The 25,175-nt window shown below is 52.0% G+C and overlaps 1 protein-coding gene across 2 annotated transcripts in view; it reads left to right on the top strand.

The window, feature by feature from the left end:
• The first annotated feature begins 3,592 nt into the window (after positions 1 to 3,592).
• Positions 3,593 to 25,175, top strand: part of LOC142259432 (uncharacterized) — a 47,567-nt gene continuing 25,984 nt past the window's right edge. For both annotated transcript variants that reach the window (XM_075331844.1, XM_075331843.1), the window contains exons 1-4: positions 3,593 to 3,863; positions 9,601 to 9,626; positions 16,120 to 16,213; positions 16,304 to 16,352. In XM_075331844.1, the coding sequence (XP_075187959.1) occupies positions 3,663 to 3,863; positions 9,601 to 9,626; positions 16,120 to 16,213; positions 16,304 to 16,352 (370 nt within the window). In that variant the 5' untranslated portion in view covers positions 3,593 to 3,662. The remainder of the gene's footprint in view (positions 3,864 to 9,600; positions 9,627 to 16,119; positions 16,214 to 16,303; positions 16,353 to 25,175) is intronic.

The following is a 25,175-nucleotide window of genomic DNA, read 5'->3' as shown; positions in this document are numbered from 1 at the left end:
TTTGCGATCGGAGAGGAACATTTCCAATTCGTGGCTCTCCCCTTCGGACTAGCCACGGCCCCTCGAGTATTCACCAAGGTCATGGCAGCAGTGGTTGCGGTTCTGCACCTCCAGGGGTTGGCAGTGATTCCTTACCTGGACGACCTTCTAGTCAAGGCTTCATCCAGTGCAGACTGTCAACGGAGTGTCTCGCTCACTCTTGCCACGCTTGTCCAATTCGGGTGGCTTGTCCATCTGCCCAAGTCCACTCTGACCCCGACCCGGGTACTCTTGTACCTAGGGATGCAATTCGAGACTCTGCCGGCACTTGTGAAGTTGCCCTTAATCAAACAGCAGTCCCTCCAACTGGCAGTGCGTTCTCTGCTGAGGCACCGCCGTCATTCCATCAGACACCTCATGCAGGTGCTGGGTCAGATGGTGGCGGCAATGGAAGCGGTTCCCTTTGCCCAGTTCCATTTGCGTCCCCTGCAGCTGGACATTCTCCGCTGTTGGGACAAGCGGATCTCTTCCTTGCACAGGCTGGTGAGTGGTGACACTGTCGTCACAAACCAGGAGCTCCCTTCAGTGGTGGCTTCGGCCCCTCTCCCTGTCTCAGGGGCGCTCCTTCCTGACTCCGTCCTGGGTGATTCTCACCACGGATGCCAGCCTCTCCGGTTGGGGAGCAGTATTTCTCCATCACCGAGCACAGGGCACTTGGACTCAGTCCGAATCAGCCCTCTCGATCAATGTGCTGGAGATCAGAGCTGTGTTTTTAGCTCTCCTAGCCTTTCACCACCTGTTGGCGGGCAGGCACATTGGAGTTCAGTCGGACAACGCAACAGCGGTTGCCTACATCAATCACCAGGGCGGGACTCGCAGCCGTCTGGTGATGTTGGAGGTTCAACGAATCCTCCAGTGGACGGAGGACTCCCAGTCCACCATATCTGCAGTCCACATCCCAGGCGTAGAAAACTGGGAGGCCGATTATCTCAGCCGTCAAACTGTAGACAGCGGCGAGTGGGCCCTGCATCCGTCGGTATTCAGATCGATCTGCCGCAAGTGGGGCACTCCGGAAGTAGATCTGATGGCATCCCGGCACAACCACAAGGTTCCGCTTTACATGGCTCGCTCCCACGATCCTCAGGCCTTCGCAGCGGACGCACTGGTTCAAGATTGGTCTCCGTTCCGTCTGGCCTATGTGTTCCCCCCCTCTAGCTCTCTTGCCCAGGGTTCTGCGCAAGATCAGAATGGAGGGCCGTCGAGTCATACTCATTGCTCCGGACTGGCCCAGGCGAGCTTGGTACCCAGACCTGCTCCGTCTGTCCGTAGAGGTGCCGTGGCATCTCCCGGACCGCCCAGACCTTCTCGCTCAAGGTCCGTTCTTCCGCCAGAATTCTGCGGCGCTCAGATTGACGGCGTGGCTCTTGAGTCCTGGATCCTGACGGCTTCAGGCATTCCCGCTGAGGTCATCTCCACTATGACTCAGGCTCGGAAGTCTTCCTCGGCCAAGATTTATCACAGGACTTGGAAGATTTTCCTGTCCTGGTGTCGCTCTTCCGAGCATGCTCCTTGGCCGTTTTCCTTGCCGACCATCCTGTCTTTTCTACAGTCCGGTCTACAGCTAGAACTGTCCCTCAGTTCCCTCAAGGGACAGGTGTCGGCTCTGTCGGTCTTGTTCCAGCGGCGTATCGCCCGACTGGCTCAGGTGTGCACCTTCATGCAGGGCGCATCTCATATCATTCCTCCTTACCGGCGGCCCTTGGATCCCTGGGACCTTAATCTAGTCCTTACGGCCTTACAGAAACCCCCCTTTGAGCCTCTCAGGGAGGTTCCCTTTTCTAGACTTTCACAGAAAGTTGTTTTTCTAGTAGCCATAACTTCTCTCAGGAGAATTTCTGATTTGGCTGCGCTCTCTTCGGAATCCCCCTTTTTGGTGTTTCACCAAGACAAGGTGGTTCTTCGTCCGACTCCGGACTTCCTCCCTAAGGTGGTTTCTTCTTTCCACCTTAACCAGGACATTTCATTGCCTTCTCTTTGTCCGGCCCCTGTGCATCGCTTTGAGAAGGCGTTGCATTCCTTAGATTTGGTGCGAGCGCTCCGAATCTGTGTGTCGCGCACCGCCGTTTTTAGGCGGTGCACCTCACTTTTTGTGCTAACCACTGGTCAGCGCAAGGGTCTCGCTGCTTCTAAACCGACCCTAGCTCGTTGGATCAGGTCGGCTATCTCCGATGCCTACCAGTGTTCTCAGGTGCCTCCCCCGCCGGGGATTAATGCGCACTCGACCAGAGCTGTCGGTGCCTCCTGGGCTTTCAGGCACCAGGCTACGGCTCAGCAGGTTTGTCAGGCTGCCACTTGGTCCAGTCTGCACACTTTTCGAAGCACTACCAAGTGCATGCTCATGCTTCGGCAGATGCGAGCTTGGGCAGACGCATTCTTCAGGCGGCTGTCGCCCATTTGTGAAGTTAGGTTTTGCCTACTTCTCATTTTGGTTTATTTCCCACCCATGGACTGCATTAGAACGTCCCATGGTCTGGGTCTCCCATAAAGGAACGATAAAGAAAAATAGAATTTTGTTACTTACCGTAAATTCTTTTTTTTATAGTTCCGACATGGGAGACCCAGCACCCTCCCTGTTGCCTTTTGGCAGTTTTTTGTTCCGTGTGTTTTCACCGGCTGTTGTTGGTAGACAGAGTAAAACTCGGAAGACCGGAACTCTATCTCTACTTATGGGTGGATGTCCTCCTTCAGCTTTTGCACTGAACTGGTTAGATTGTCATCCAGGGGGTGTATATAGCCCGGAGGGAGGAGCTACACGTTTGAGTGTAGTACTTTGTGTGTCCTCCGGAGGCAGAAGCTATACACCCATGGTCTGGGTCTCCCATGTCGGAACTATAAGAAAAAGAATTTACGGTAAGTAACAAAATTCTATTTTTTTCCGCAGTGCTCCGAAAGTGCCATTGCGCATGTGCGAGACTATTGCGGGACTGAGTGCTGTTTTCAAAACGCAAGCGCCGGTGATGTTGTTGCGCAGGCGCGAGATTATGGGCGGCGCTGTGAAGGTCTTCACCAGCGTCATCCAAGTACCCGTCCATAATCTCGTGCCCGCACTTTTACCTCTGCCTCTACCGTTATGTGCTTGCGCTGGCCATTGCTTATTTTTATTATCCCCGTTTTACCTTTTTTTTTTAAACAGTGCTCAGTCCCGCGATAGTGCCACTGCGCATGCACGAGACTTCCAAAGCACTGCGGAAGATGAAGGCGGCGGCCTCATCTAAGAAAATGAACACTGGGGGATGGCGAACAGCGGCAGTAGGGGGATAACGGACGAAATACAGCCCGCCCCTGGGGCCAACAAACCTAATTACTATAGGAAAAGGTAATATTTTATAAAGTTATGTAGGTCTGAAGGGGGGCCAGTAGCAAGGTGAACCTTTCTAGAATGCAGCCCAGGAGCTGCAGAAGTGGATTCTTTTAGTTTAATAGCGAAAATTCTGGTGACGGGTTCCCTTTAAGAAAAGGAAGTTACAATTTAATTCATGTAAATCACGGTTTATTTTTCATGATCTGTGCAATACATATAATTTGAGTAATTTTTGTTTTTTCAAAGAACAATGAAAGCAGAGCAGAGAGCAGTGAAGGCCGAACTTCAGCTTGTTGATGTCCACCGCTGGCTGTGTTGGCAAATGTGCTGGAAAAGTCAGCAGCAGGCGATAGAGAAGCAGACATTCTTTAACTTAAGCAAAGAAACTACTGCACCGTCAACATCTGTGACCAACTTCAATCTCTCCTCAGCTCTTGCTGAAGTGGAAGAGAAGTATCAGGAAATGAGGGCTAAAATTCAGTCTGGTACCCCTCTTGATACACTGGTTCCACTCCCTATGCAAGTAAGTGCCAGTAGGCGTCTTTATTTTCTTTGACCATTTGTGGGCGCTGTTACCAGTTGTTTATTTAAATAACCTATTTTTCATCTTGACACTTTAAGACACTGCTTTATATTATATCATCCTTTTTCTAAGTAATGACCTAATAAAAAAACTTTGTAGCCAGTAGCAACCAATCAGAATACAGCTTTCTTTCCTACAGTGCTCTTTAAAAAAAAAAAAAAAATTAAAGCTGTGTTCTGACTGCAGGAAGTAAGGGATGGCAGGAGAGCAAGGGCAGGGACAAAATGCATGCAGGCACATTCGAGAGGTGGCATTTAAGTTCGGATCAGGCGAGCTACTGGACAATAACTGGTGGAGGGAAATGGAAAGAAAGTAACTTCCAGCACCTATTGTGCTGGCAGTATGTTGATAAACAGGAATCACCCACTAGATCACATAGCTAGAGAATCTGGACAGTTTTTAGCAATATTAACTTTGAAGTTTCAGGGCAATTGGACTAGTTTTTACTTTTGTTGATGAAAGGACTGGTTTAGTATTATCCTTTTTAGCTTGGTTTAAAAACCACGCAGGGTTAAATTGAGTAATAGAGACATTTCTCACCTTTTTTCAAAGTGTTAACATTGCATGCATGGTGGCCGTGGCACTGCATAAATGCTCTGCTCACGCTTCTGATAGAACTGTCATTTATCCCATTGTCTGTATTACCCACCCAAAAACTACCGACTGGTATACGCCTTAAATGAAATGTCACCTAGTATTTGTTACCCCACATGATGTAGGGGCCATGCACTGATCACAGACTTTGCCTGTGCCTCACCCAAGTGCAAATTTCCGTTGAGTCAAGCTGTCGCACCCTGCGCTGATTTTAATTACCCTTCACCATAAACCGTGAGGAAAAGCCTGTGATGAGAATGCACCCCTCTTCCCCTGAATGAGCTATAGATCTCAATTGTTGGTTGAGCTAACTAGTGTCGCAGTCATTGGTTACTGTCATCTAGCGTCGTCCTATCACTTTTTTTTTCTTTTTTTTTTCTGGCACCCTGGGTATTCCGACTTCTTTTCAGGGTGAATCTGACAACATAGCAGATCGTGTAGGATGATCAAACGGCTTCACTCTCCGCCTGTCCCTGTATGCGTTCTCTACGTCGCTCCCCTGCGTCCCAGTCAGTGTACAAATTGAAGTTTGGTTCTGACCATACATCTAAGCTGAGAGACTTATGCGGGCTTTACACGAGACGAGCTATCGTGCGATGCATCGTCGGGGGTCACGGGTTTCGTGACGCACATCCGGCATCGTTCACGATGTCGTCTCGTGTGACACCTCCAAGCGACGCAGTATCGCTCACAAATCATGAGTTGTGTACTCGTCGCTGAGTTTTTAAAAATTGTTTATTTAACATGGCGCCGGTTGTTCATCGTTCCCGGGGCAGCACACATTGCTCTGTGTGACACCCCGGGGACAATGAACACAGCTTACCTGCATCCCGCGGCACCCGCCGGCTATGCGGAAGGAAGGTGGTGGGCGGGATGTTTACGTCCCGCTCATCTCCGCCCCTCCGCTTCTATTGGCCGGCAGCTGTGTGACGTTGCTGTGACACCGAACGTCCCTCCCCCTTCAGGAAGAGTATGTTCGCCGCCCACAGCAAGGTCGCTCAGCAGGTAAATACGTGTGACGGGGGTTTAACAACTTTGTGCGACACGGGCAGCGATTTGCCCGTGATGCACAAACGACGGGGGCGGGTACGATCGCTCGTGCAATCGCACGATAGATCGTAATGTGTAAAGCCTGCATTAGTCAACTGTCTGGTTCAGATGGTGAACCACTTCATGGATGTCCAGGAAGCGGCCCGTTCTTACCTCTTAAAGACTCTTCTCCTTCAAGAAGGCTCCCAGCCTCTCCTGAGGCTAGGTTCACATTTCCGTCAATTTGTATCAGTCACAATCCACGGCTCTGGTAAACAGAATCCGTTTGGCGGATTCCGTTGTTCCCATAGACTTGTATGAGCGGCAGATTGTGACTGATGACGCTGCGTTGCATCCTTGGAACGACTGACCGTCGGGCAGCAGGAACCCAGCATGTAGCGTTTTTTGAGCAGCGGAATCCTTTTGATTCCACTGTGCATGCTCTCTCTCGGCGGCCAAACGATCAGCTGATCGCCCGGCGGCCACCTTCTATGAGTGATCAGCTCATCTCCCCCTCGCTCCCCCCCCCCCTCTGTCGCGCTCCCCCCCTCCCCTCTGTCGCGCTCCCCCCCCTCCCCTCTGTCGCGCTCCCCCCCCCTCCCCTCTGTCGCGCTCCCCCCCCTCCCCTCTGTCGCGCTCCCCCCCCCTCCCCTCTGTCGCGCTCCCCCCCCTCCCCTCTGTCGCGCTCCCCCCCCCCTCCCCTCTGTCGCGCTCCCCCCCCCTCCCCTCTGTCGCGCTCCCCCCCCCCTCCCCTCTGTCGCGCTCCCCCCCCCTCCCCTCTGTCGCGCTCCCCCCCCCTCCCCTCTGTCGCGCTCCCCCCCCCCTCCCCTCTGTCGCGCTCCCTCCCCCTCCCCTCTGTCGCGCTCTCCCCCCCTCCCCTCTGTCGCGCTCTCCCCCCCTCCCCTCTGTCGCGCTCCCCCCCCTCCCCTCTGTCGCGCTCCCCCCCCCTCCCCTCTGTCGCGCTCCCCCCCCCTCCCCTCTGTCGCGCTCCCCCCCCCCTCCCCTCTGTCGCGCTCCCCCCCCCCCTCCCCTCTGTCGCGCTCCCCCACCCTCCCCTCTGTCGCGCTCCCCCCCCTCCCCTCTGTCGCGCTCCCCCCCTTCCCCTCTGTCGCGCTCCCCCCCCCTCCCCTCTGTCGCGCTCCCCCCCCTCCCCTCTGTCGCGCTTCCCCCCTCCCCTCTGTCGCGCTCCCCCCCCCTCCCCTCTGTCGCGCTTCCCCCCTCCCCTCTGTCGCGCTTCCCCCCTCCCCTCTGTCGCGCTCCCCCCCCCTTCCCCTCTGTCGCGCTCGCCCCCCCTCCCCTCTGTCGCGCTCCCCTTCCCCTCTGTCGCGCTCCCCCCCCCTTCCCCTCTGTCGCGCTCCCCCCCCCCCCTCCCCTCTGTCGCGCTCCCCCCCTCCCCTCTGTCGCGCTCCCCCCCCCCTCCCCTCTGTCGCGCTCCCCCCCCCTCCCCTCTGTCGCGCTCCCCCCCTCCCCTCTGTCGCGCTCCCCCCCCCTCCCCTCTGTCGCGCTCCCCCCCCCTCCCCTCTGTCGCGCTCCCTCCCCCTCCCCTCTGTCGCGCTCCCCCCCCCTCCCCTCTGTCGCGCTCCCCCCCCCCTCCCCTCTGTCGCGCTCCCCCCCCTCCCCTCTGTCGCGCTCCCCCCCCCCCCCTCTGTCGCGCTCCCCCCCCCCTCCCCTCTGTCGCGCTCCCCCCCTCCCCTCTGTCGCGCTCCCCCCCCTCCCCTCTGTCGCGCTCCCCCCCCCTCCCCTCTGTCGCGCTTCCCCCCTCCCCTCTGTCGCGCTCCCCCCCCTCCCCTCTGTCGCGCTCCCCCCCCTCCCCTCTGTCGCGCTCCCCCCCCCTTCCCCTCTGTCGCGCTCCCCCCCCCCTTCCCCTCTGTCGCGCTCCCCCCCCCTTCCCCTCTGTCGCGCTCCCCCCCCCCCCTCCCCTCTGTCGCGCTCCCCCCCCCTTCCCCTCTGTCGCGCTCCCCCCCCTTCCCCTCTGTCGCGCTCCCCCCCTCCCCTCTGTCGCGCTCCCCCCCCCTCCCCTCTGTCGCGCTCTCCCCCCCCCTCCCCTCTGTCGCGCTCTCCCCCCCCCCTCCCCTCTGTCGCGCTCCCCCCCCCTCCCCTCTGTCGCGCTCCCCCCCCCCTCCCCTCTGTCGCGCTCCCCCCCCCTCCCCTCTGTCGCGCCCCCCCCCTTCCCCTCTGTCGCGCTCCCCCCCCCTTCCGCTCTGTCGCGCTCCCCCCCCCTTCCGCTCTGTCGCGCTCCCCCCCCCCTTCCCCTCTGTCGCGCTCCCCCCCCCCTTCCCCTCTGTCGCGCTCCCCCCCCCTCCCCTCTGTCGCGCTCCCCCCCCCCCCCTCTGTCGCGCTCCCCTCTGTCGCGCTCCCCCCCCCCCTCCCCTCTGTCGCGCTCCCCTCTGTCGCGCTCCCCCCCCCTCCCCTCTGTCGCGCTCCCCTCTGTCGCGCTCCCCCCCCCTCCCCTCTGTCGCGCTCCCCCCCCTCCCCTCTGTCGCGCTCCCCCCCCTCCCCTCTGTCGCGCTTCCCCCCCCTCCCCTCTGTCGCGCTTCCCCCCCCCCTCCCCTCTGTCGCGCTTCCCCCCCCCCTCCCCTCTGTCGCGCTTCCCCCCCCCTCCCCTCTGTCGCGCTTCCCCCCCCCCCTCCCCTCTGTCGCGCTTCCCCCCCCCCCTCCCCTCTGTCGCGCTTCCCCCCCCCCCTCCCCTCTGTCGCGCTTCCCCCCCCCTCCCCTCTGTCGCGCTCCCCCCCCCCTCCCCTCTGTCGCGCTCCCCCGCCCTCTCTCTTGTTTTTTTTTGTTTTTTTTTTAACTATCCTTCTGAACACTTTGTTCTTTTGCCTGGTTCCCACCCAAGGGGATTGCTTTAGAACATCCCATGGTTTTCCTGTTTCCTAATGAAGGCTGAGATTGTACAGTAGGTACCAAAAATCCTCTTCTTCCATCCATGGAAGAGGTAATTTTCTTGATAACTAATGGCAATTACGACAGCCCGTTATTTACTTTGGTTTACTGTGATGGCTGGCAACGCAGCAGCTCCTAGAAATGTATTATTATGATTATTATTTATTAGAACGCCACGTATTCCATGGTGCTTTAAAAGTGAAAAGGGTATACATAAAAAAACAGTACAACAATCATGAACATTACAAAAACAGACTAGTACAGAAGGATAGAGGACTCTGCCCGCGATGGCTCAGTCTACATGGGCGGGTACATTAGGTGAGTACAGAGCTGGTTGCACAATGGTGTACTGGTCTGAGGGGTACTGTAGGTTGTAGGCTTGTCGGAAGAGGTGAGTCTTCAGGTTCCTTTTGAAGCTTTCCACGGTACGTGAGTCTTATATGCTGGGGTAGAGCTTTCCAGAGTATGGGGGATGCACGGGAGAAATCTTATGCGAATGTGGGAAGACTAGATAAGAGGGGGAGTAGAGAAGGAGATCTTGTGAGGATCTAAGGTTGCATGCAGGTAGGTATTGGAAGACAAGGTCACAGATGTAGGGAGGAGACAGGTTGTGGATGGCTTTGTATGTCATGGTTAGTGTTTTGAACTGGAGTCTTTGGGCAATGGGAAGCCAGTGAAGGGATTGATAAAGTGGCGAGGCCAAGGAATAGCCAAGGAAGAGGTGAATTAATTGGGCCGCAGAGTTTAGGATAGACTGGAGTGGTGCAAGAGAGCTGTAAGGGAGGCAACAGAGCAGGAGGTTGCAGTAATCCAGGCGGGAGATGATGAGGGCATGCACTAGTGTTGTACTTCTTTCCTTGTTTTATAGTGTATTTTCATCTTGAACATTCTCATTTGGATATGTTATCAATATCTGCGAGCGTCCATCCTCTTTAACCCCCAATGCAAAAAAAAAAGCTGGGTAGAGGCAATATTGCATGGATGTTTGCCCTATTGTTCATTGGGGGGTGACAGTGACAATGCTAAAATATGTAAAATGTACAAAATTAATGAACATGAGAATTTTAAAATCCGCATTAAGTACCCGAGCACAACAGTTTTTATGATAGTAAATGACACACACCAAACTTGGATTAAGAATGGCACTAATCTGAACTATTTCTGATTGCAGGTCACTACATTTGAAGCTTGTACTGAGTAAGTATATTAACCCCTTAATGACTGCAGACATTACCCTAATTACTGCAGACAGTAAAATTATGTCTTAACACTTGTACTCCCTGGTGGCTGCTGTGGGCAGCTGACAGTGGTCCGCTCAATGTCAGCTGATTTGAACAGCTGACGTGTGCCTCGCAGGCACGAGCGGATCTGCTATCCACACGTGCCTGTTAACCCTTTAACTCGTGATGTCAATGTGACATTGCAATTTAAATCCCCGCCGCAGTAAATCTTCTTAGCTGGCTCCACTGGTGGCTCTGTGACATGACCACTGTGAGCTGATGGTAGCACAGGGTTATGTGATGACTCCTGTAGCTATATAGCGATCATGAGTCACTTCCTGTTTCACCCGGCCGACTGCTGTCAGTGATGAGGTATTTCTGGTGATCACAGCTGTGATCAACAGAAATTAATGAGCGATCAGACTGCTGATCCTCAAAGGGACTAGTGAAATAAGATTTGTTTTCATTCGGCGCTCCATTGGGAGACCCAGACGATTGGGTGTATAGCTACTGCCTCCGGAGGCCACACAAAGCATTACACTAAAAAGTGTAAGGCCCCTCCCCTTCTGGCTATACACCCCCCGTGGGATCACGGGATGCTCAGTTTTCAAGCTTTGTGCGAAGGAGGTCAGACATCCACGCATAGCTCCACTGTTTAGTCAGCAGTAGCTGCTGACTATATCGGATGGAAGAAAAGAGGGCCCATATAGGGCCCCCAGCATGCTCCCTTCTCTCCCCACTTGTGGTTTGTCAAGGTTGAGGTACCCATTGCGGGTACGGAGGCTGGAGCCCACATGCTGCTTTCCTTCCCCATCCCCCTGAGGGGCTCTAAGGAAGTGGGATCTTACCGGCCCCCAAGCCCTGAGGCCGGGCTCCATCCACAGACCCGTAGAACCTGCTGGATACGGAGCTGGGTACCGTTCAGGGACAAGGCCCTGCAACATTCAGGTACTCTGTGTCCCCGTATGGACAGGCACAGCACACTCCAGACTTGCTGGGTGTGCTAGTGCGCCGGGAACAGCGCTGTGCGCTGGGGCTACAGTCTCTGCAATCTTGCTGAGAGACTTTATGTGTTGGGGACTGCCGCGCCGGCCGCTCCGGGAGCGGCGGCGCGGCTGCGACTTGTAGTGCGCCGGGGACTCGCGCTGACCGCGCTCTTACGGCGGCAGCGCTCATAAATCTAGTCCCCGGCTTTTGCGGCCTAGCTCCGCTTCGTTCCCGCCCCCACCCTGTCAATCAGGGAAGGGGAGAGACGCTGTTCTACAGTCAGCGCCGAGGGCTGGAGTCTTATTTACATACTCCAGCCCTCTCACTGTGCACAGTGGGACGCAGGTTTCCCGCTCTTTGTCTGCACACGCCCAGGGCCCGCCCCTCTCCACAGGACGCTGGGCAGCACATTAGTGCTGGCCCCTCTAGTGCCACAGTGTTATATTGGTGTACTTTTTTCTCCGTACCACTCATATATTTTTGCACTGTAAGGTCGCTTCTTGGCTTATACCCTATATTGCTCTAAGGAGACAACAACATGTCATCCGCAAAACGCAAGGGTGCCAAGACACAGGCTGTATGCGCTGCTTGTGCCGCATGTGGGGCTGATCTACCGGCAGGTTCCAATGACCCCCATTGTGTGCAATGTTCGATCCCTGTGCCACTTCGTCAGCCGGAGTCTATGGTAGTAGTGGCCCAGGCAGAGACGCCTGTGAACCCTGCCCCGGTGACGGGAACAGAGTTTGCAGTTTTTGCTGACAAGATGTCGGTGACTATGTCGAAAATCCTGGAGACCTTACAGACCAGGCCAGTTACTCAGCCCATGGACACGGCTGTGTCAAGGTTCCCCGGTCCCCCTCAGTTGGAGCTAATCCGTGCTTCAAGGGGGTCCCGGACATCTCAGGCTGAAGACTCTGACTCAGATGACAGTCCCAGGCAGCCTAAGCGAGCTCGCTGGGAGAGACCCTCCACGTCATCACGCTGGTCAGGGTCTCAGAGAGAAGGATCTCTGTATGAGGACACAGATGAGGGTGAGCAGGAGTCTAATCCTGAGACCGCTCTCAATCTGGATACTCCTGATGGTGACGCCAGGGTAGATGACCTTATAGCGGCCATCAATAGACTATTGGAAATTTCTCCCCCAGCTCCTTCAGCAGAGGAGGCAGCTGCACAGCAGGAGAAATTCCATTTCAGATATCCCAAGCGTAAACTGAGTACCTTTCTGGACCACGCTGACTTCAGAGAATCAGTCCAGAAACACAACGCTTATCCAGACAAGCGTTTCTCCAAACGTCTTAAGGATACACGTTATCCCTTTCCCCCTGACGTGGTCAAACGCTGGACCCAGTGTCCAAAGGTGGACCCTCCAATCTCCAAACTTGCGGCTAGATCCATAGTTGCAGTGGAGGACGGGGCTTCACTTAAAGATGCCAGTGACAGACAAATGGACCTTTGGTTGAAATCTGTCTATGAAGCTATCGGCGCGTCGTTTGCTCCAGCATTCGCGGCCGTGTGGGCACTCCAAGCTATTTCAGCTGGTCTGGCACAGGTGGACTCTATTATACGTCCAGCAGTGCCGCAAGTGGCGTCCTTAACTACGCAAATGTCTGCGTTTGCGACCTACGCTATCAATGCGGTACTGGACTCTACGAGCCGTACCTCAATGGCGTCCGCCAACTCTGTGGTTTTGCGCAGAGCCTTGTGGTTAAAAGAATGGAAAGCAGATTCTGCTTCCAAAAAATGTTTAACCAGCTTGCCATTATCTGGAGACAGACTGTTCGGTGAGAGATTGGATGAAATAATTAAACAGTCCAAGGGGAAAGACTCGTCCTTACCCCAGCCCAGGTCAAGCAAACCTCAACAGAAGAGGTGGCAGTCGAGGTTTCGGTCCTTTCGAGGCTCGGGCAAGCCCCAATTCTCCTCGTCCAAAGGGACTCAGAAAGAGCAAAGGAGCTCAAATTCCTGGCGGGATCACTCACGCCAAAAGAAAGCTAGCGGCGCTGTCATCCAAGGCTCCTTTCCTGGTCTTCCACCAGGACAAGGTAGTGCTGCGCCCCATTCAGGAGTTTCTCCCCAAGGTGGTATCCTCCTTTCATCTTAATCAGGATATCTCCTTGCCTTCCTTTTGTACTCATGCAGTTCATAGGTATGAGAAAGATTTACATTTGTTAGATCTGGTGAGAGCACTCAGAATCTACATTTCCCGCACGGCGCCCCTGCGCCGCTCCGATGCACTCTTTGTCCTTGTCGCTGGTAAGCGCAAAGGGTTGCAGGCTTCCAAAGCCACCCTGGCTCGATGGATCAAAGAACCAATTCTTGAAGCCTATCGTTCTGCTGGGCTTCCGGTTCCTTCACGGCTAAAGGCCCATTCAACCAGAGCCGTGGGTGCGTCCTAGGCGTTACGACACCAGGCTACGGCTCAACAGGTGTGCCAGGCAGCTACCTGGTCGAGCCTGCACACTTTCACCAAACATTATCAGGTGCATACCTATGCTTCGGCGGACGCCAGCCTAGGTAGAAGAGTCCTGCAGGCGGCAGTTGCCTCCCCGTAGGGGAGGGCTGTCTTTGCAGCTCTAACGTGAGGTATTTCTTACCCACCCAGGGACTGCTTTTGGACGTCCCAATCGTCTGGGTCTCCCAATGGAGCGCCGAAGAAGAAGGGAATTTTGTTACTTACCGTAAATTCCTTTTCTTCTAGCTCCTATTGGGAGACCCAGCACCCGCCCTGTTGTCCTTCGGGATTTTTGGTTTTTTTCGGGTACACATGTTGTTCATGTTGAACGGTTTTCAGTTCTCCGATGTTTCTCGGAGTGAATTTGTTTAAACCAGTTATTGGCTTTCCTCCTTCTTGCTTTAGCACTAAAACTGAGCATCCCGTGATCCCACGGGGGGTGTATAGCCAGAAGGGGAGGGGCCTTACACTTTTTAGTGTAATGCTTTGTGTGGCCTCCGGAGGCAGTAGCTATACACCCAATCGTCTGGGTCTCCCAATAGGAGCTAGAAGAAAAGGAATTTACGGTAAGTAACAAAATTCCCTTCTTTTTTTTTTAAAAAAAAAAACCTAAAACTTCAAATTACCCCCCCTCCCCCCCATTCAAGATTAAAGAGTTTAAAAAAAAATACACACATTTGGTATTGCCGAGTTCAGAAATGCCCGATCTATCAAAATATAAAATCAGCTAACCTGATCAGTAAACTGCTAAAATTACGCTTTTTAGTCTCCGCAAAATGTAATAGGTCGTAGCATCTGCGCAAAAATGGTACTTAAAAATGAGAATGAAAAGTGTTGCGGAAAATGGGGCAAAAAGTGTGCTTTTTTTTTTTTTAATACACCTTAGATAAAAGTAAAGCTATTCGTGTTTGATATCTACAAACTACTCCTTTGACTTTAATGTGAGCAGGTTTTTTTTTTTTTTTTACAAATAACTGTAAAGTGCGGGTTTAAATTTTCCCCTCAGAACATAGTCTATGATGTTCCCTCAGTCAAATGAGGCAGGCAATTTGGCTTTTCCTCAGCCATGCAAGGTCATGTAGGTTAGGATATAATGTATTTCTGTAATGTGATGTTTTCATACAGTAAACAAGAACATCCCCAAAATATAAAATAGCTAAAGGAAGCCTACCACATGATTCCTGCTGCTCAAACTACAGGCAGAATGAACTTGAAAGTCTTCTGCTTTCTAAACCTAATCTTCTTTTTTTAATTTGAAATAGTTGTTTTTAAAGTGCGGCCGAGTATGAGGTGACTAGTCGCAGGGGTACGGTCCAGTTAGCGTCTCCTTACCCTCTCACACTGTGTAAGGAGTGACCTGTCAGTCTAGCAGAGCACTCTGAGAAGCCGTCTGGGACAGACCTCTTGGATACTCGCTGCATCTCCGCTTTCAGCTATGTGTTTCTCATGCAGCATTTAATTTCAGAGAAGACACCGATGTTTGCAATGCAGGAGCTGTTCTTCAATTCATGCTGTCTGTGGTTAGTGCAGCATAATGAGCTGACAGTTTCCTTAAAGTACAGGCGTTAGGCCCTGTGTGCACTTACTGGTTTTTCCCGCGGATTTCCTGCGGTTTTGCTGCATGTTTCGCTGCAGAAAATGTTCATAACATCTCTGCAGTGAATCACCAGCAAAACCTATGGGGAAAAAAAAATGCTGTGCGCACTATGCGGAATTTGACAGCTGCATGTTTTGCTGCGGGATTACCGCAGCAAAAACAATTGCATGTCACTTCTTCTCCGCACATCGCTGCGGGATTTCACTCCATTGACTGCAATGTAATCGTGAAATCCCGCAGGGAATAACGCAGGCAGCAAATTGTGTGCGGTTCATTGCGTTTTCCTGCGTTATTCCCTGCGGTATTTCGCGGTTTACCTGCGGTAATGTACATCGCTGCCTGCGGTTTGCAGGGAAGTGATGTCATTACAGGAAGAGGAAGCGAAGCAGAGAGTAAACACATATCACAGACAGACATAGAATACACACACATCACACTCGCACACAGACATATAGAATACACATACAAATAAAACGGAAATATAGAAAAAAAAACACGTGGGCTCCGCTGTATTTTTACCTTCCAGCCGAGGTAAACACACAGCGGCGGCCCGGTATTCTCAGGCTGGGGAGGGCGAGGGGCAGGGTTAATGTCCCCCGCCTCCCTCCCGCAGCCGAGAATATCAGCCGCAGCTGCCCCGGGACTGTCGCATGCATTATGCGGCAATCCCAGAGTGTCCCCGGCTCTTCCTGCTGCCGTGTAGCAGTGGCAGTCAGGGTAATACAAGGAGTTAATGGTGGCGGATCACCGCCATTAACTCTAGGCTTGATCATGGCAGCGTCTATGTGACAGCTGACATGATCAACCCGTAAGTAAAGTGAAAAACACACACCGAAAAATCCTTTATTTTAAATAAAACACAAAAAAGCTCCTGGTTCACCTGTTTATTAACCCCCCGAAACACACAGCTCCGGCGTAATCCACGTCCTGCGATGCTTGCATCCAGCCACGACTGACACTGCTGAATGCAGCCTCGCAGCGAGACAGCAGAGGTAACCACAGGGCATTTCCCATGGCCGGTAATGTGAACTCACTACCGACCGTGAGAAATGCAGCGTGTGCTCACAGGGACTCTGTCTATCTATCCCTCTATTTAACTATCTAGCTATTTCTATCTATTCTTCTGTCTATCGATCTGCTATCTAAGAAGGAAATGACTTTTTTTTTTTTTTTTTTTTTTTTTTTCAATGTGCTTTATTGCATTGAATGCATTAAAGCACATGTACCAACCCGCACGCGGAAAAACCACGGCAGTACCGCGGTAAAACCGCATGCGGTTTTCGGGTGCGGTTTGTCGCAGTTTTTTACCGCGGGTGCGGTAATCTTTCAGTGCTTGCGGAATTTTCTTGAGAAAATTCCATTTTCCAGTGCGCACAAAGCCTTACTGTATTATAGTATTCGTCTTCTTAAAGTTGATATATTTTTTTTGGGTAGTAACTTGCTGAAGGACACTTGTCAACACAGCAGAAAGCAGAATGTATCTGATGTTCCAGCTGAGGACTTAAATGGAACCAAATGTGTGAAAAATGTAAGTACCTGTTCTTGCCCAGTTATGATGTTATGTTTCCCCCCCCCCCCCTCCCCGCCTCTTTTTAATCTTTATATATTTTACTTCTAGGATTTTGAAGACTTGTCTTGTGTGAATAAATATGAACAGAAACCAAATGGTGGGTTTGATTATGAATTTGCATTTCATAATTAAAAAAACATTTCCATGGCGTATGCATCCTTTGTATCTTTTTATGTCAGCTAGTGAATCTGTGAATTGGGCTAAAGCTGCTTATGCACGTGATATAACCATCAGCTAAACCTATATTTGGTACATAAAGAATTTATGAAATACGGGTATTGGATTGCAAAGTATTTAAGAAATTCTTCATGTGCATGGCTCAGAACCCTTCTTGAGTACCATATTTTCTTTCCTCGAGCATTGTTTCTCGTCTAACGTATATTCGGCAGATGGCCATCTCTCCAGACCCCTATATTAGTGTTCAGTCCTTAAACACATGGTCTTGTGGTCACGCCAAAATCACAGGGTTTTGCTGACAATCAGCTTTTGTGCATGGGTGATCTTAACTGTTAGATTTTTGAAACACAAATGTAAATCCTCCAAGAACAACACTCCAGCCGATAAGTTCCCACACAGAATTGAAACAAAAGGCACTTTTCATGCAAAGGAGTTGTCGACTACTCTGACAACCCCCTTCTCAGTCCATATGTTTCCCTTTTTTAAAATAATAACTTATACTCCCCTCCAGTGCCGGCGCTGTTCCAGCAGTATCAGCACTGTCTCTCCCGGGATGTGTACTGGTTTGACGTCACACTATTCCGGCAGCCAATCAGCAGCTGTTTCACACTTCCCGCATTCAGACAAATTGCTTACATCGGGAGGAAGTTTAATCTGCCCAATTGAAGCCTTGCTGAAGCATCCCCAGGTGATCACCAATCCTCCACCAAATTTTGCAGTGGATGCAAGACACTGTGGCTTGTACGCCTCTGCAGGTCTCAGTCTAACCATTAGATGACCAGGTGTTGGGTAAAGCTGAAAATTAGACTCATCAGAGAAGATTACCTTACTCTAGAAATTGGGCACATTAAACTTTGCGAAGCACGTATGAATCAAACCACATACAAGGTTATCCTGGAAAAACAGTAGCTTCCTTCTGTTCAGGCAATGTTCTCCAACTCTGAGGACTAGTTTGTTCCAGCAGGACAATGCGCCATGCCACACAGCTAGGACAATCAATATGTGGATGAAGGAGCACCACATCAAAACCCTGACATGGGCAGCCCAATTTCCAGACCTGAACTCCATTGAAAACCTCTGGAATCAAGAGGAAGATGGATAGTCACAAGCCATCAAACAAAGAAGAAACTGGTTACATTTTTGCACCAGGAGTGGCATAAGGTCATCCAAAAGCAGTGTGAAAGACTGGTGGAAAGCAGCCAACTACATTCGGGTGTCCATCTGCAGAAAACGTATGTGCAAAAATAGCACAAAACAGAGCACACGCTAACGTAGTGTGCTCAATTACAGTGACTGGCTCTGCCGGCGCATGCGTCCGAAACACGCTTTGCAAAGTGGGGGAGGGGCAGTTCGGACGAATGCCCCGACGGGGACCAGTGAACGAAAGGCAAAATGCAATGTGAAAGGAGCCCAAAAATCATGGAGATTTTCCTTGAGTGACGTTTGTGCCTTCTCTAGAGTTTTTTTTATTTCCCTGTCGGGTTGAACACCACCGCAGCCTCCACAACAGACACTTTCTGGATTAGACTTTGGGTGTAGCGTCTATTTTGGTTTTTGCTTAAGCATATTTCTGATATAGATGCCCCTCACTACGGCTTTCATAGAGTCCCAGATAATGTGATGGTGTGGCGTACTCATTAAGTTGAAAATATTCTAGAGTAGTATCATGCAAAGATCCCCCTGTAAGCTGGATCCAAAAGGGATTAAGTTTCCAGATAGGTCTAGAGAGGGTGAGGGGGTTTCCCCATGAAAGTGTAACATGTAGTGGTGAGTGATACGCTTCTAGGTAGATAGGCCACCGTTTGTACATATGAGGTATACGTGTGTTCCCAATAGCCAGGTCTATCCGTGACAGTGTGGTGGGAGCTAGAGTAGCAGGAAAACTGTTTGGTTGTGGGGTTTTGGACACGCCAAAGGTCCACCATACCCAGCTCTGTCAGCAATCTAGCAAATGAAGTTGAGGCTGCGTCTTCTGATATGTTCCCCGAATGTAGCTTATCTAGATAGGGATGTAAATATGTATTAAAATCCCCTATTAGAGTCTGCGCAGGGGGAAAGGAGTCTAAAACAGACAAGATTCTTTTTACTGGTTCGACGGAGTACGGTGGAGGAATGTATACCGCAACCAAAATAAACTGTATACCATACAGCGTGCAAAGTAAACAAATCTGCCCCCAGGGTCCATCACTGATTTGGTACATGAGAACGGGATGGATTTGTGCACCAACACACTGACACCCCGTGCATGGGTTGAGTATGTGGAATGATATTCATGTGTGATCCATCGCTTCCTCAGCCAATGAACATTATCTCTTACCATGTGGGTCTCAGATAAACATAGAATAGCCAGGAGAATTTTCTGCAAATGAGTAAATATAGTGCATCTCTTATTCGCATCCCTGAGCCCTTTAACATTCCACGCTACAATATTAAGTGATGTCGCCATAAGAGCAGATTAAAAAATAATAAACCGGAAAAATAGTCTATCCTGGGGGAGAGAGGCAATCTCCACCAATTACTGATAGCATTAGATTGAGTGACACGACTGAGGCACGCCGCACCCCACAGACCAATTGCAGAATACAACTGTAAACGAAAAAAAAAAGGAGGGAGATAGAGCCCTGCACACCAGTGTACAGCGCCCCCGCCCTCAAAAACAAGTATAACTTGCGCATTTCTCTCAAATAGAGAAAATTAGGGCTAAATAATTCGCCCTGAGTCCATGCAGGGAGAAAGGTCCACAGCTTGTTACTGTAACGAGTGTCCACAATGAACCGGTCATCTCCCGCCCTGGATCCAAAATGGAATGAACAGTAGTAATTATATCAGCATAGTGTCTTAGACAAAAAACACCTGGCGGCAAAAAGGGGGATTTTCAAGTATTCTTCCTCCTCATGGAGCTCTCATTAATATCCAGCCAAGACAGCGCTGCCCCCGCCGTATCAAAAAAATGAGTTTCTCCGTTCACAACAATCCGCAGTCTAGCAGGATACATCATGGAATATGGGACCTGTAAGCTGTGCAGGTGTTTTTTAATCTCAATAAATTGCGCCCTTTTACGTAGTACCTCCATGGAGAAATCAGGGAAAATAGAGATTTTCCTCTCATTAATGGCCAATTCCTTAACATCTCTGCATCTGCGCAAAATAGCATCCCTATCTTTAAAATGCAGGAGTTTAAGCAAGATAGAACGAGGGGTGCTCCCGGCGGGGGGGATGTGTGTAGAGACCCTATGCGCTCTCAATAGTAAAGAATGAGGATAATGCGTCTTTGCCAAAGGTGTCCATTAGCCATTTTTCAAAAAAACCCAGTGGGTCATTCCCTTACATCCTCTCGGGACCCCCACCAGGCGCAGATTACTTCTACGGGAGCGGTTCTTTGAGTCGTCCACCTTGTTCAGCAGTGTTGTGATATTTTGCGTGACTTTTCCCAGCTCCTGTATCATTGGTGGCGATTTATCCTCCGCTGCACCCACACGTTCTTCCAGCTCCCCCACTCTGGCAGTCACCGCCTGCAGCTCATGTTTAATAAAGGCTATATCCCGAGTGACCGTTCCCATTTGATTACTTAGGGTGGTCAGCGTGGTATTGCAAGTATTAATTGCTGTCAAGATTTCTGTGTGGGCTCAGCGGGGACAGACTCTGGCTGCTCCACATCGCCCCCTCCTCCACCCTCTATCACAGGCCCCGGCATCTGCAGTTGCTGTGCTGCTGAGTACGCAGGGCCCAGATTACTCACTGCCCCCTCACTGGATGCACGATCTCCCGGCTCCATGGTGTGGTCGGCGTCTACATCAGACGTTGCACCAGAGGGCAAATCTATAGCAGGAGCCACCCTGGCATATCGCTCCACCAGCCTGCTCGCGACTTCCGCTGCTCCACTACAAGATGGCGTGGTTATTGTCCGGGCCATCTTGGCTGCTGCAGGGACACCCTCCTTTTGCGTCTTTGTCTTTCTTGCCGGCACGAATCAGCATGGTGCAGGGATCCCTCGCTCTCCAGATGCCCAAGGGGATATTGCAGCCTTCCAGGTCAGTTATGCCCGTTAGCAGGGATGGGTAGTCAAGATTTTTGTCGGATCCCGGCAGGCGCTCTCCCGCACCACGTCCTCCCTACATGCAGATGCCTTATATCTGATGGAAATCAAATGTATGGGCGCACAGCAGGGCTCGGAAGGCAAGGAGCGCCAATTGACTTTTTGAATGGAAAATTAGCTCCAAAAGTCATACGGCGCTTACTGAACCTACGAATTTTGAACAGTCTATCAGGCTGTCTGCATTGTCCCTAAAATGGAGAAACTTATGAACGGCCTGAAACAGTTTGTGGGTCATGACCATGCCAAATATTGCAGTTTGCTATAAAATATCAGTACTCCAGTATTGGCGAATTTCTGTTTTCTTTACAATCCCCAGGTGAAGGACCTGTCCACAATATTTCATAATTTCTGCTGAGTCAATGGGACTCCAAGTAGAATATGATGAATTGGGGTTTTAGGCCAAAAATTCCTAGGCATACAGGTTAGTTTCCTCCACCCTAAGGCTGACAATTGACTCTTTGAAAAAGTCTATTTCCCTGAGGTTGGCAGTCTCAAACTGGATTCCTGATTGGGGAATGAAATCAGGAATCCGTGGAGCAAAATTTTCAGGGACGGGGGTCCAGACAGGGGCACTACTGCTAGGTTGGGCGTAACTAGTAGTAGGTTGGGGGTTACACTTGACTGTGGGTCTTCCTCCATTGCCTCCGGCTCTTCTTCCTCGGCCTCCGACCCGGACGAAATCTTGTCCTGCAAAGTCTGTGGTGGTGAGTCTATGTTGCTGGAGGAGAAAGAGTGGGAGGAATAATTATAAGTGGGGCCCTCTCCCTCACTATCGGCTGCGAAGGGACAAGCAGGGCATTTGTGTGTGCAAACCCCCCCCTAAACTTTATTATAGTGTGCGTGTGTATGTGCTAGTGTTTGGTGAAACTTTTTACTACAGGAGAGGGCTGAGGAGATGCAGGGGGCGTAATTACCGGGGTGTAACCACCAGGGCACAGGGGTGTACTCACTGAGGCGCAGGGGGGCGCAATCGCAAGGGCGCACAATCACTGGGGTGCAGGGGAGCACAATCGCAGGGGCGCAATCACCGAGGCACAATTGTGGCGCCCCAGGTGTGATGATCCTGTTCAGGGACGCCACAGGGCTTGTTCGATATGGCAAACAGGTAATGTCAGTTTTTATTTTATATGTCGTGACGCCACTCACGGCTTGCGGTCAGGGATGTGAATGACCGCTGCTGCAGGTTTTACGAGCGTCTGGGGCTGATGGGGTCTGCAGCCAGATGATGTAGCCTCCTGTGAGTGAGGCAGGCGCCAGGGGCTTGGGTGAGTAGGATAGCGGGTCCTTGAATAACACAGGCTGAGTCCAAAAGTCTTTCAACTGGTTTTTACTCACTCTTGTTGTTGTGAGCTGACCCGGGCATTGCTGTGATTAACCAGGTAAGACCAGGGTTCCTTCGGGCCAGTCTGAGGGTAACCTGTTAGCTTGCCTTCCTAGCACTCTGTGTTCGGATAACCCCCTGACGTGAAGTACCTTGGGGGTCTATCCAGGGAGTCGCTACTGCCTTTTCTCCCCTGTGTTTGGCCCGTTTGCTGGCAGCGTGGACCATGTGAGATTGCTTCAGGCTCTGTCCCCTTATGGGTCCCTGCGTTGCTACTGAGGCTCAGACTCTGTGAGGTTCGTGAGGTACTTGTAGTTCCCCTCACCGGCAGGTTTAGCACATAGTTAAACTGGTGTCTGCCATAGGGACCTGTACCCCGTACGTGCTTAGTCACCAGGAGCACCGTACTCTCTGACCAAGTGACCGTTCTCCCCCGCTAACCGTTACTACCCCGTGCAGGGTCTGACTAGTGGCCGTGCGCGTATTTACCTCGCGACCGCCGCTCACCACCACCAGACTGGCTCTCCTCTTCCATATCCTAACAACCTCTGCACTTTAGCTCCCAGCTCCTCCGCTTCACCCTTTGACAAGATTTCAGGGACGCATAATCGCAGTGACGCATAATCACAGGGGCGTTATCACCAGGGCGCAGGGGGGCGCAATCACAGGGACGCATAATCGCAGTGAGGCATAATCAGAGGGGTGTTATCACCAGAGCACAGGGGGGGAGCAATCGCAGGGGCTCGGGGGGAGGGGAGCGCAATCGTAGGGGGCCCAGTGATCACCCCCTCCTGCTGCCCAGTGATCACCAGGGCGGGGAATTGATCACTGGCAGCAGCAGGAGGCACACGCCAGCCAGGATACTCTCCCCATTCACTGACGCAGGTATCGTCCATTGCCCCTCACTGGCTCGATGACCACTTCACTAGAAGAAACCCCCTAGGGAATATTATACATTGCATTAACCTGCCTTGAATCATGATGTGATACCGGGTCAGAGGGTTCCATTTCCATTTACTACATCAGACATGTGTTCCTTTGGTGAATGCTCTATACTGTGACACCAAGCAGCACTGGTATAATTCTGTATTTTGCCTCATGTCTACAGACCATATTACCCTGATGGACATGATATACTATATGGCCACACAGTGTTGCTCACACCTTGGACATTCTGCCATACACATGCAGACTATATGTATAGTCTTTTCCTGCCTAAAGATGTCATTACACAGCTCCTTTTGGTACGACGTGACAATTTGTTTTGACATCTAGACTATATGTATAGTCTTTTCCTATCTAAGACTACATTATACAGTTCCACTTGGTGTGACTTGACCATTTGTTCTGATATCTAGTCTGAGATAGTCCTTGAAAAAGGTCCTTTCAGGACTGAAACGTTGGGGACAGACTATTTTGCGTTTCAATAAAACGTTTAGCACCATCGAAGGTCTTTTTCTCATTTCTTTGTGGTGTGCCGGAGCTTTTTAGTGTTTTGCTGGACTTATTTTCTCCAGAGCACCCAACTATATAGTTGAGCCAGGTTTACTCTATTGTTTGGCAGCAGCAGTCAGTCACTCACACCAGCCGGGTGTCGGAAGCAGGGCACCGGCGGTGAGAGATCACAGGGGGAGCGGAGGTCGGGGAAGGCAGCGGAGGTCGGTGTGGGTTGGGGAGAGCGGAGGTCGGGGTGGGATCGGACGACAGGGGGGAGCGGAAGACGGCACAGAAGGGGGGGGGAGCAGAAGACTGCACAGAAGGGGGGGGAGCGGAAGACGGCACAGAAGGGGGGGGGGAGCGGATGACTGCACAGAAGGCGGGAGGGGGCGGAAGACGTCACAGAAGGGAGGGGGAGCGGAATACGGCACAGAAGGGGGGGGAGCGGATGACGGCACAGAAGGCGGGGGGGGGGGCGGAAGACTGCACAGAAGGGAGGGGGAGAAGCGGAAGACGGCACAGAAGGCGGGGGGGGGGGGCGGAAGACTGCACAGTAGGGAGGGGGAAGTCTGCACAGTAGGGAGAGAAACTTAACTGATAGGGATCGGTGGCGGCAGATGGGGATCGGAGGCAGCACATTGCGGTGGCAGGAGGGGACCCTCATATTCAGCATCGCCATCCACTGTCAGGATGAGGCCTGAAGGGGGAGGGCACCCACCGGTCACACCGCCCCTCCATATCTGATTGGAGGGATAGCGTCACATGGACGCTAGCTCCAATCAGATCGGGGGGGGGGGGATTACACAGAGGTTTCCCTACTCCAGCCAATGGCTGATTATATTGCATCATCAGCCATGGCTGGATTGTAGTATTTCACCAAGATTTATTGGTGAAATATTACAATCGTTCTGATTGAAAGTGAAAATGACACTTTCAGCAGCCAATCAGAGCGATTGTAGCCACGAAGGGGGGGGGGGGGGGTGTGAGAGAGCCACCACCCCTGGGCTCAACTACAAGTCGTTACGTACCTGCTGCGCTGGTTACATTTCAGTTGGGAAGGCACAAACTTTCATGACTCATATGGTGCGTCAAGGGTCGGGAAGGGGTTAAAGGGAACCTGTCATCAGAAATTTAGCTTGAAACCTAAAAGTTTCCCCCTCTGCAGCTCCTGGGCTGCATTCTAGCAATGTTCCTGTTGTTTGTGCCCCCTTTCTGACCAAAATAAAGACTTTATAAAGTGGTACCTTTTTGTATTCAAATCTTGATAATGGTGCACGGGGGCGGGCTCTCTGGTGTCCGTTATTCTGCCTCCTGACGCTTTAGGCCGTCCCCCAACGCTCCATTCCATACTTCAGGACGGCGCCCACTGCACCCGAGGTGCCGCGCACGCGAGCACCGCTGGTGACGTGTGCGCAGGCACGAGGTTATGGGCGGCGCTGTGATTGCATCGCAAGTGCCCGCCCATCATCTCGTGGCCACGCTCTCCCCTCAGCCTCCAGCGTTCTGCCCAAGCGCTGGCCAGATGACCCGACGTTGGAACGTTCTGCGCAGAACGCTGGAGGCAGAGGGAAAAGGGCGGGCACGATATGATGGGTGGGCACTTGCAATGCAATCACAGCGCCGCCCATAGTCTCGTGCCTGCAACACACAAGACCAGCGGTCCTCGCGTGCGCGGCACCTCGGGTGCAGTGGGCGGCGTCCTGAAGTATGGAATGGAGCGATGGGGGACGGCCTAAAGAGACAGGGAGGCAGAATAACTGCCACCAGAGAGCCCGCCCCCGTGTACCATTATCAAGATTTGAATACAAAAAGGTACCACTTTATAAAGTCTTTATTTTGGTAAGAAAGGGGGCACATAAAGAACAGGAACATTGCTAGAATGCAGCCCAG

The sequence above is a fragment of the Anomaloglossus baeobatrachus genome (assembly GCF_048569485.1).
Source record: "Anomaloglossus baeobatrachus isolate aAnoBae1 chromosome 7 unlocalized genomic scaffold, aAnoBae1.hap1 SUPER_7_unloc_4, whole genome shotgun sequence".
NCBI lineage: Eukaryota > Metazoa > Chordata > Amphibia > Anura > Aromobatidae > Anomaloglossus > Anomaloglossus baeobatrachus.
Note: the sequence above shows the minus strand (reverse complement) of the source record. Positions and strands in the feature narration are given on the sequence as shown.